At 34.5% G+C, this 10,903-nt stretch overlaps 2 protein-coding genes across 3 annotated transcripts in view; both read left to right on the top strand.

Annotated features, from left to right (window-relative positions):
• Positions 1–4,315: 4,315 nt before the first annotated feature.
• LOC102596602 (peroxidase 49-like) lies at positions 4,316–6,154 on the top strand. The gene is made up of 4 exons (XM_006340611.2): positions 4,316–4,652; positions 4,941–5,132; positions 5,226–5,391; positions 5,486–6,154. The coding sequence occupies exons 1-4, from the start codon at positions 4,428–4,430 to the stop codon at positions 5,899–5,901; spliced, it is 999 nt and encodes a 332-aa protein (XP_006340673.1). The 5' UTR covers positions 4,316–4,427; the 3' UTR covers positions 5,902–6,154.
• A 593-nt stretch (positions 6,155–6,747) lies between these two features.
• The window catches only part of LOC102596943 (folate transporter 1, chloroplastic), a 7,907-nt gene continuing 3,751 nt past the window's right edge, over positions 6,748–10,903 (top strand). Inside the window, exons 1-7 of one of the 2 annotated variants that reach the window (XM_006340612.2) lie at positions 6,748–7,040; positions 7,136–7,212; positions 8,180–8,256; positions 9,006–9,096; positions 9,712–9,802; positions 10,099–10,172; positions 10,375–10,488. In XM_006340612.2, the coding sequence (XP_006340674.1) occupies positions 6,914–7,040; positions 7,136–7,212; positions 8,180–8,256; positions 9,006–9,096; positions 9,712–9,802; positions 10,099–10,172; positions 10,375–10,488 (651 nt within the window). In that variant the 5' untranslated portion in view covers positions 6,748–6,913. The remainder of the gene's footprint in view (positions 7,041–7,135; positions 7,213–8,179; positions 8,257–9,005; positions 9,097–9,711; positions 9,803–10,098; positions 10,173–10,374; positions 10,489–10,903) is intronic. The other variant, XM_006340613.2, reaches the window with a different exon arrangement.

Here is a 10,903-nt window from a genome sequence, read left to right on the forward strand (position 1 = left end):
TAATGTCCGTTTGATACAGGGTTTTGTGCGTTGCAAACTAGACTCGTAGGCCTTCAATTTAATGGGTAATAGGCCTTCTAACTATTTATATATTGGGAGAAAACATCCAATACATTTGACCCAAATTTCAAAGAAATCTTTAAAAAGGAAGTTATGATAACTTTCGCCAACTTTTATTTTGCCACTTACTTAACTTCAAAACTTGAGATAAAATCTTTGAACACTTAAAATATGGCATACCACATCCTTTTTAATTTATTACTCACCCTCTTTGTCTTTCCACGAAGGTACGAGTTAATTTAGACGTTTTGGAAAAGTCGGGGTGTTACACATTGACATTTTCAGTACCACAAAGAATTGTCATAGACACTCATATACATGAAACCAATAAGATAAATGTTCTTACCTTGGGCATTTTTACTTTCATAAGTAAATTATAAATAAATTTTGATGAATACATATATAAGATTTTTAAAATTGTTTATAAAATAGTATATTATGTATGTATAATAATAAAATTTATGTATATTATTTATCGGTTTGGTTTGGTTATTTCTTCGATTTTTTTCGAACAAAACCATAACCAAATCAAATCTAAAATCGGTTTTTTAAAAAATCTAAAACCAAACCAAATCAAACCCTAAAAAAAATCGGTTCATTTAATCGGTTTGGTTAGATTTTCGGTTTGGATCGGTTTTTATCCAAACCGTGAACACCCCTATGTGCGACAGAGAGCCAAATAACTTGATTTAATTATAACACTAGTAGTTTTCTTATTATTCTAGAATAGGAAGAATTTAATTATATTGTTAGTAGTTTTCTTAGTATAGTTTAGAATAGAATTTATGTTTCCTAGTTTCATAAGACTTCCTATTACTGTAAGAAGACTCATATTTAAAGGAGGATTTGAGGAATAAGAAGTACGCAGATTTTAATCAGAAATAAGAGATAGGAGTTCTCTCTTCCATTGAACTCTAAGGTTTCAACTTTCCTTTGATGAGCTGAATTCATATACAAAAATAGGTCGATCTAGGAATTCGAACAAAAGCAAGGGAAAATCAAAGGTAGTTGAATTTGATTTCCCTGTTCATCATCATGTGACTCGATCTTTCTCTAAGAATCCTAACAGATATTAATGCAGAGGCAGGGGCGGAGCCACCTTGTCCCAAGGGTGCCTTCGTCGAAAAATTATACTATATATACACGTAAAGTTTTGACTTATATTGATATATATGGTATTTTGGACACCCTAGAATAACAAAGTAATCTGTAATGGAGATGGCTAGAGTTGTTGTAAACCCACTCACTGCCCCAATTCGATTCCCCGCATGAGCGTTTTTTCATTTTTCTGTAATTATTTTGCCTTCTTGAAGTTAGTAAGTAAATAAGCATGCGTAAGTTTAACATAAATGTTCAATATCTTGGTGGTAAATAGTGTCAAGCTTGTTTTGAGTAGGGGTGTTCATGGTTTGGATAAAAAACCGATCCAAACCGAAAAATCAAACCAAACCGATTAAATAAACCGATTTAATCTGGGTTTTGGTTTGGTTTGGTTTTAGATTGTTAAGAACCGATAGTCATTGGTTTGGTTATGGTTTTGTTCAAAAAAAAATCGAAGAAATAACCGAACCGAACCAACAAGTTATATACATAAATTTTATTATTATACATTACATAATATATTTATATTCATAAACAATTTTAAAGATTTTATATATGTTTCATCAAAATTTATTTATAATTTACTTGTGAAAGAAAAAATGTCCAAGGTGAGAACATTTTTCTTATTGGTTTCATGTATATGAGTGTCTATGGAAATTCATTGTGGGACTGAAAATGTCATTGTCTCTTCCTTCTATGCCAAAATAGTGAATTTTGAAGTTTTATTCAGTAAATTCAATGATCCAAAGTTCTGTAATGCCAGTCATTTAAACTATTTTTTCGTTTGAATGGATTGTTGTCACTTTTTTCACATTTTGAATGAATTGTTTCTTTTATTTTTATGTATGGTTAATAACCGAATAACCGAACCAAACCAAAACCAAAATTGAAAACAACCAAACCGATAAATGTATATTATATTTGGTTTGGTTTGGTTTTGATAATTTTTAAAACCGATTAAGTTGGTTTGGTTTTGGTTTTGACCAATAACCGATTCAAACCAACCCGTGAACACCCCTAGTTTTGAGTGACCCAAGTTCGAATCTCACCTCCAATAAGGATTTTTTTCAAATTAAAATTGAATTATTTCCTTAAATTTTAATACCTTTTCCTCGTGGAATAAAATTTCTTAAATTGTAATACATTTTCCTTTTGAAATAAGCTTTTCTTTCGCTATAAATAGCCCCATTTACCCAAATTATATCACAATATTATTAAAAATAGAATCTCTATAAATCATCATTTTTTATTTTTTTTTAAATTACTATTCAAAGTTTGAACCCCTTCATAAAATTCTTGGCTACGCCACTGTGCAGGGACATATATCATAAAAATAATGATATTAGAGAGGTGTCAAAATAAGTGAAAGATGATGATTTTCTTACTAAGAAAAGTTGGATTATTTTTTTTTCTAATTTATCTTCTAACTATAGTTAAGAGGTTGTTAAATTAACTTAATCTAAACCTTTAAATTATAAACATGACAAGTGTCACTTATCTAAATATGCACTTGAGGAACTACACAGAAGATGTAATAGAGATGAGTCAAATCTCATTCAAACACCTTGAAATTTTTTGTAAATATTTTTTTCTCAAAATAAGTATTTTTACCTCTTATCAGTAATGTCGAATAGGCTTTAAATAGAGTGACACGGGCTGTGGCCAACCTGGACTAGCTTAGGACTATTGTTGTAGTTGTAAAAGGCCATTTGATCTTTATCACAATCTTAATTACTTGGAGTGGAGATTAGCAGTCTAGGCTTGGAGCTCAGACACAGTTTGTTGCCTATAAGTCCCAATTCATTTAAAACATGATAGTAGAATTAGAACTACTGCTCAATACCCTAATTAAGTTGGAAATATATCTGCGCGACTTCTGGCGCATGAAAATATTTGATATAGCCAATCATCAGTAACATTAATTAATTCTCCTGATGCGACTAAAAACTGTTTTTTCAAAGCATAAATCTTATTCCGTTCATGTTTGAAAATAGTAGCAGAGCAGTTCTCCTAACCCTTTTTACCTGAATATTTTTCTGTCCATTCATTGGACCAAAATTGGATTCACCTAATATTCACATTCACTTAGCCATTTGTAGATCAGCTTAGATTGCTGTGCTTATGTAACGCATGAGAACATACATACAACAAATTATACTAGTCATAGCATTTGTCTTGTTTGACATGATAAATTTTTATTAAGTCTAGACTATATATTTAAGATTTCCAACTTTGATATATTTTACAAGCTAACTCTTTCGCAATACATAGAGGAAAAGTTGAATATTTCATATATAGAGCAGGTGCGATTCGAATTATGGTATATTATAAATCTATTTCCGTAAATTGGATATAGCTATTTAATTTGCTTACCTGAGTTATTAATGAATTGAAAAGTTCAACAATATTTTCCTAGAATTGAAAAGAGGATAAAAATAAAGGAAAACTATGATCAGGTGTATACTTTTCTAATAACATGGAGTAATCAAAGACAAATGATGTTGAGGCTCGGTTTGTCAAGAAAGCAGGTGCGGCTTCTATGTATTAAAATATTATATAAACTCTTTTGTCACTTTATATATTTCATGCCTTGAGCTATTATGGCGTGTGGGGATGACCAGATCAAATCATTCTCTCCTGCTTAATTTTTTAGTATTACTAGTAAAGATTTTCCTCTATAGCATGATAGCTGAGTACAATTTATTATGTTTGATATTGGTTAGGGGAAGACTATAGGCTGATTGATGCGCATATTATCTTCAAATCTATAGACAAATAGATGAACTTTGACAATTGTCTCCCAAGAATTATTTGTTTAAGAAGCCTTGATTCTTTTCACTTTTATTTCCGACCTCATCAACTTTACCAAGGCTCGAAAATAAATAAGTCAACAAGTAGTTAGTAATGTGTAAGATAAAGAGTCTAATCAACCTCCTGTTGTGCTGCATAACAATTAAGTTAATGTTGGAAAATTTACGTAGCTGGTGAAGTCTTCTGTCTATTATGGACCAAATCAATCATCATTTACTTGTAGAACATAAGTCTTCTTGGATTGGCAAATTAAAATCATGCATAATTATATTTTATCCCAACTAAAAGGCTACCAACTCCATTTATTTACTTGTTCATGATTGTAAAACTTCTTTCACTGAACACACTATATAAACTCGTGAACTTCATATCAAATTCATCACAGCAAAAGCTAGCGTTCCTCAGCATTAATCAAATTAAATTTCTTCTAAATCTAAGTCCTTTTTAACTTCAAGATGGCTCGGTCCATGAGCTTCTTCATTTTCATTACTCTGCTTTCTTTTGCACCAATTTGTTTCTCTTTTAAGAGTAACAATGATAACCTATACCCGCAATACTATTATAAGTCATGCCCACAAGCGCTAGAAATTGTCAAGTCTGTAGTTGCCAAGGCTGTTGCCAAAGAAGCCCGAATGGCTGCTTCTCTGTTGAGGCTCCATTTCCACGACTGTTTTGTCAAGGTAAAACATATATATTTCATGTGACTTAAGCATTTATGACATTAGGTATAATAACTTTGAACCGTTGAGTATACCTTGTTGAATGTACATTTAATATAAGTTGTGTCATGACAATATCTACATGGCAGAAAGTAACTACAAGTTGGAAATAGTCTGAATAGGAAGTGCAATAGCATACTAGCATGCAAAAATACTCTTTCTTCTTTTTATGCGGCTTTGAACTTCTTAACTATGGCTTATCAGGAAGTGATAACTGATGGCTAGCTATTGTTTCACTATGTGATGTAGGGATGTGATGCATCTTTGCTTCTGGATAGTAGCAATGGTATTGTGACAGAAAAAGGATCAAACCCCAACAAGAATTCAGCTCGTGGATTTGAAGTCCTTGACGAGATTAAATCTGCACTGGAGAAGGAATGTCCTCAAACTGTTTCTTGCGCTGATATCTTGGCACTTGCTGCAAGGGATTCTACTGTATTGGTAAGTACTGCCACGGCATATATTTATAGTGTGTGATCAGAGTACCTCCTTAAGAATAAATAAAACACGAGCTTACTTTTTTCGTTCATACAGTCTGGTGGACCGAACTGGGAGGTTCCACTGGGAAGAAGAGACTCCAGAAGCGCCAGTCTAAGTGGCTCCAACAACAATATTCCTGCTCCAAACAACACATTTGATTCCATTCTCTCAAAGTTCAAGAGACAAGGACTTGATCTTGTTGACCTTGTAGCTTTGTCTGGTAAATGTTACTCTCTCCTTGACATTGCTTAATCTATTGTCAGACTAGTTATCACATGTGAAATCATTGTTAACACCGATAAATTGTGATGCAGGAAGTCACACCATTGGAAATTCAAGATGTACCAGCTTTAGACAAAGGCTCTACAACCAGTCAGGAAACAATAAACCAGACTCAACTCTGGATCAATCTTATGCTGCTCAATTGCGCAATAGGTGTCCAAAATCTGGTGGTGACCAGAACTTATTCTTCTTGGACTTTGTTTCCCCCACAAAATTTGACAACAGCTACTTCAAGCTCTTGTTGGCTTCAAAGGGCCTGCTGAACTCTGACCAAGTTCTTACTACTAAGAGTCAAGCATCATTAGCCTTGGTGAAGCAATATGCAGAAGACAATGCACTTTTCTTCGACCACTTCGCCAAGTCTATGGTTAAGATGGGGAACATTTCTCCTTTGACAGGTTCCAGTGGGGAAATCAGGAAGACTTGCAGGAAGATCAACTCATCTTAAAAGAGCACAACTTGTTATCTTGGAGAGAACATTACCTCAATGATTGTGCCTGTATTGTCAATTTGTTATGTATTTTTTACTTTTGTTCTTTTTCCAACAATCTTCTAGCTTTTTTTTTCATCTTTGAGGATTTCACTGCTGGTGTCCATCCTTAAAGACCACCTTTTGAGTTGCTTTATTGTATTTTTGTGTAATAAACATGAATCCATGGGTTCATAGACATTGTCTTAAACTCTTGGCCCTTTGTTTGAAATTGTCAACCATAAGCCTGCAACCCTTGCAAATCTTACTTCTTAGCAGTTAGCACCTTCACTTAACATTGGACCAAGCCAGTAGAAGCTACAAATATTTATACTCATTAATTAAAATCAGTGAAAAACATAACTAGGTGTAGACCTCAAGTTAAAGAAAATAGTTAGGCATAAAAGCACATCTAAACTATAGACTACAAAAAATAAGTTAAATATAACCATATACATACACAGGCCTATACTAAACTAGAAAAAAGGTCTTAGTATCTTACTATTTCATTTCATTCTTTCATATTCAAATCTATCGGATCTTATAGTCTTTTTTAAGTCTTTTGTCCTTCTACTTGCACTATTATTGGAGTAAAAATTACATTAAAATATTATCAAGAAAAATTGGATCCAAAGCACTATATGTTACAATATACATTTTGTATTTTTTTAACAATACATAAATTGACATTTTAATATGTTCGGAGAAAATTATTTACAAACCTTGACTTTACAAACATAAATTGGCATTTAAATTTATCCAAAAAAATTATTTATATGTCTTGAGTTTATTCGAAAAAAATAATTATACACCTAACACAAATTGACATTTAAATTGGCTGTTTCAAATTTTCCACAATTCCTGAGCAGGCGCAAGCTGCGGACATGTCGGGCGTTCACCAGCAGGTCAATACGACACCGCTTCGTTTGCGTAGGAAGGTCCCTCTCATTAAAGTAAACGGCGAAAAGGAAAGCCAACGGTAGACGGAGCCATGAAAAAAATGGCAGCTTTGCCGTCGGCGGACTGGCAATGGGAAAATGCCGTCGCCGGCGCCGCCGCGGGTCTCGCCACTGTCACTTTCTCTCATCCACTTGACGTTGTTCGTACCAGGTTCCAAGGTAAGTGTTAGTTATTCTTTCCCGCTATTGCAAATGAAGGATATCGTGTTGTTTCCTTTCCTTGGAGCTTGATTTGTTGTAAATGTTAATCGCAGTTTACGATGGAAGAATTTCCAATGTCCCCGCCTATAGGAACACACCTCACGCTTTATATGCCATTGCTCGAAGTGAGGTTTGTTTTTCTAAATGTTTCCAATTTCTGCAAATATTTAAGCTTATCTACATATGCATTGCTACTATTCCAAAACTCACCTTCTAGTTCATGATTCGATAAAGAAGTTGCTTTTCAATTCGTATAGTTAGTAGCTCTGGTGAAAGACAAATCATTTACTAATATGTTAAGGATGCATGTTTTATGAACTTTGAGTTTCTGAAATAGGTAATATCAGCTTCAGGAAAAATGCATAAGCAACAATGTTTAACAAGATATGGTCCATCCTCTATCAGGGAAGGGGACATGGTTTGATGTTGAGGGGATGTCCTGACCTTGGTGTATCTAAATGGCTTATTTGCTGTAAATACTCTTCTAAGGATATATGTGGCCATGTTCCCCCTGGACTAGGTACAATGGATACCTATGGAGTTTTATGGTTATTTTGTGAATTCCCCACATTATGATATCCAATCCACGGTAACAGTATCCATTTTGTCCCTCGGGAATCTTCTTGGAACAATTGAGAGGAAGTGTATCCTAGTAGAGTTTGTATATGGCTACTACTCCAACAGGAAAGATAGGTTATTTGATTTCTTATAAATATGGTTAGGTCCTTTATTTGAATGTCAAGAGTGGAGTGAGATGTCAGTTATCTATCGCAGTGGTGCTTGCACCAGCTTTCTATCACAGTGGTGCATGACCTGCTTGGACACACCGGTTTTACTCCAGATCTTGACCGAGTGCTTTCTTGTTCCATTTACCTGTTTTCACAGGTAGAGTTGATTCAGTCAGCTTCATAACATAGTCATAGCAAGAAACTCCATCACACTTTGTCAATCACAATCAAACATCCCACTGACATATGCTTTTGAAGATGAAGCTCCTTTCCTTGCTGCAGACTGTTGAATGCTTACCTTATCGCTCATATATGACTTCATGTTTCCACTGAATTGACCGATTAGTTATCATATTGTCTTTGCATCAGGGTTTTAGAGGACTTTATGCTGGTTTTTACCCTGCTGTTCTTGGGTCAACTATTTCATGGGGTTTATATTTTTTCTTGTAAGTAACATCTTTTCCTTTTGTTGATAAAGTTCTTATAAGTAACATTTTCTGTTTCCAGAAGGCTGCTCTCGGTGTGTCCTTTTCTTTTTCTCTCTTATGAAGATTTTGCTCTATGCAACTTGTGTCTATGAGTATGTGAAACAGGATTTAGACTCGTTCAATACCTGATGGGGTTTCCCCTTTTCAGTTTTGGCCTATTTTATTATATTTGTTTGGGTTACCTTTGTAAGGCAATAAAAAGGAGACAACAACATGTCAACATCGAAATATAGCGAAAGAACAAATCTTGATTGATAGAGCTTCTTATTATACGTATGAAATCCATTGCACTTAGAAATGATACTACATCGGAAGATCCCATTAGGTCTTTCAATCAGTTGATTGATTGTTTCACTTGGATCTTGTATAGTCAATTTTAATGATTGACAAGCTGTTAGTATTATTCTGTTAACATTATCCATTTACCTATCAATTAAAAGAAAAATAATTTTCTTGACACACTATTTACTTTTCTGTTTTTTATACTGAATTTATGGGTGCTTAATATTAACATCTACATCCATAACATGTTAGTTAAGGGGCAACAGTCATTATTTCTTACATGGGATTGCTTGTAAGAAACAATGTTCTCTTTGTAGGAAGCAGTCATCATATTAGGTTGCTTTCTCTTTGATTACTTACATTTCTAGGCTTGAGACACTTCTTTCTCTAACTCATACATCTTTTTTGGAATCTTCCTTCTGTAGCTATAGCAAGGCTAAGCAAAGGTATCTGAGGAACAGGGAGGAACTGAGTCCAGGCCTTCACCTTGCTTCAGCTGCAGAAGCAGGGGCGCTGGTCAGTAGTCAAATTTCTGATGCTTTAATGAAAGAACAATGTGTAGTTCTTGTATTCATATGTTCATATTCAATTGACTAGTTTTTGACAGGAGTGCCAAAGAGAGATAGTTAGATGCTGTGATTCTTTATTTGCTCTAGGGGTGCAATTGTAATTGTCTTGCTGGTGATGAATCCCTTACTTTTACTGCTGTTAGAACTAAGTGTTACCAATATAAAATCCTTTTTCCTGAAAGAAAGGCAAGGTCGAATAATGAACCTATTCTTTTAGACTTCAACACACACAAAAAAAGTGGTGGAGGTGGGGGTTATTGATTCCCATTGATCATTGGCAAACCACAAATGTGTGTGCTTAGGTGTTAGTTAAATACAGGAACTGGAGAATCTTATAGACAAACAAATTTGATTGTGTTGATCTTTTTGTGGGGACAACCTTTATCCCCCACTATTTCAGTTTTGATGACAACAGATTGATGACTTATTCGGTTTACCACTGACATGAAAATCTTTCGGTATACAAAATATGTGTGGCTTGCTTACTTCAGTAGCTTTAATCACAAACCTCAAATATTGCAGACTATGCCATATCTTAAAAGGTGTGTTTGTCGGAATTCAGGTCTGTTTTTGTACCAACCCTCTTTGGCTTGTGAAAACAAGATTGCAACTTCAGACTCCTAATCAGATTCGTCCATACACCGGGTTTCATGGTCCGTTTCACTCTTGTATTAACTTGTCAATTTTCATTGTGTATTTATCTAACTTTGAGCACTCTAGGACCATTTCTTTCCATCGTAATGTTACATAAGAATTCTAGCTTTATTTCGGCAGTTTTGAGTTTCTTTAGTTTTGTATCCTCCTTTTGTTTACTGAGGTTCTATTACAACTTCTGCTCTCTTTTGTATGTGCATGCACATTTGGATTTGGTTATCCAATTGGCCTCTTTTGTATTTACTATCCTACTTATTAACTTCACATGAACTTTGTTGTTTATGGATTGATTCAGATGCTTTAAGAACCATAATCAAAGAAGAAGGATGGAGGGCACTTTACAAGGGACTTATGCCAGGCCTATTTATGGTTAGAATTACATTTTCTTCAATTCTTCCACATAATTTTGTTCCGTAAAAGGATGTGTTCTTATCTTGACGTAAATTTTTGAAGTTAACCCTCATAGTTTATTTTACTTTTTGGATAGATTAGCTAAACAATATACAGCCACTTTAATGCTGTCATGTAACCCTTCATTGGTGAAATGCGCTGATCTGTTGTTTTGCTTCAGCAGGTTACACATGGTGCTATTCAGTTCACGGCATATGAGGAATTTCGCAAATTTCTTGTTAGCTCGAAAGCTCAGGAAAATGAGAACACACTTGCCACAGCTGCTGACTTGTTGGTGAGGCTCTAAAAGCAATGTCTGTTGCATTTCTTGGATGTAATTCAACTCAATAGCTGTTTTTATGTTTGGATGACCAGCAAAACTAATCCCTGCATGTATAGTAGATAATTGGAATTCAGATGTGGTTAGCAGGATAAGAACCAAGTACAGATTGGGCAGGATTTTTTTAGTTAATGGGCAAATGGCCCAGATGAGAATACATTGTCCATCTCTTAGGGTATGTTTGGTATGGAGGAAAATATTTTCCAATTCCCATTTTTGGTTGGTCAAAATATTTTCTCTTGGAAAACAAGTTCTTTAGAATGAGGAAAATGACTTCCTTCATCAAAGAAGGGAAAACAAGTTACATAAGTGACATTGCAAGTTCATTATGTCTTCCTCCATCCACCCAACACCCCCACCCCCTCCCCCT

The sequence above is a fragment of the Solanum tuberosum genome, unplaced genomic scaffold (assembly GCF_000226075.1).
Source record: "Solanum tuberosum cultivar DM 1-3 516 R44 unplaced genomic scaffold, SolTub_3.0 scf00020, whole genome shotgun sequence".
Lineage (NCBI taxonomy): Eukaryota > Viridiplantae > Streptophyta > Magnoliopsida > Solanales > Solanaceae > Solanum > Solanum tuberosum.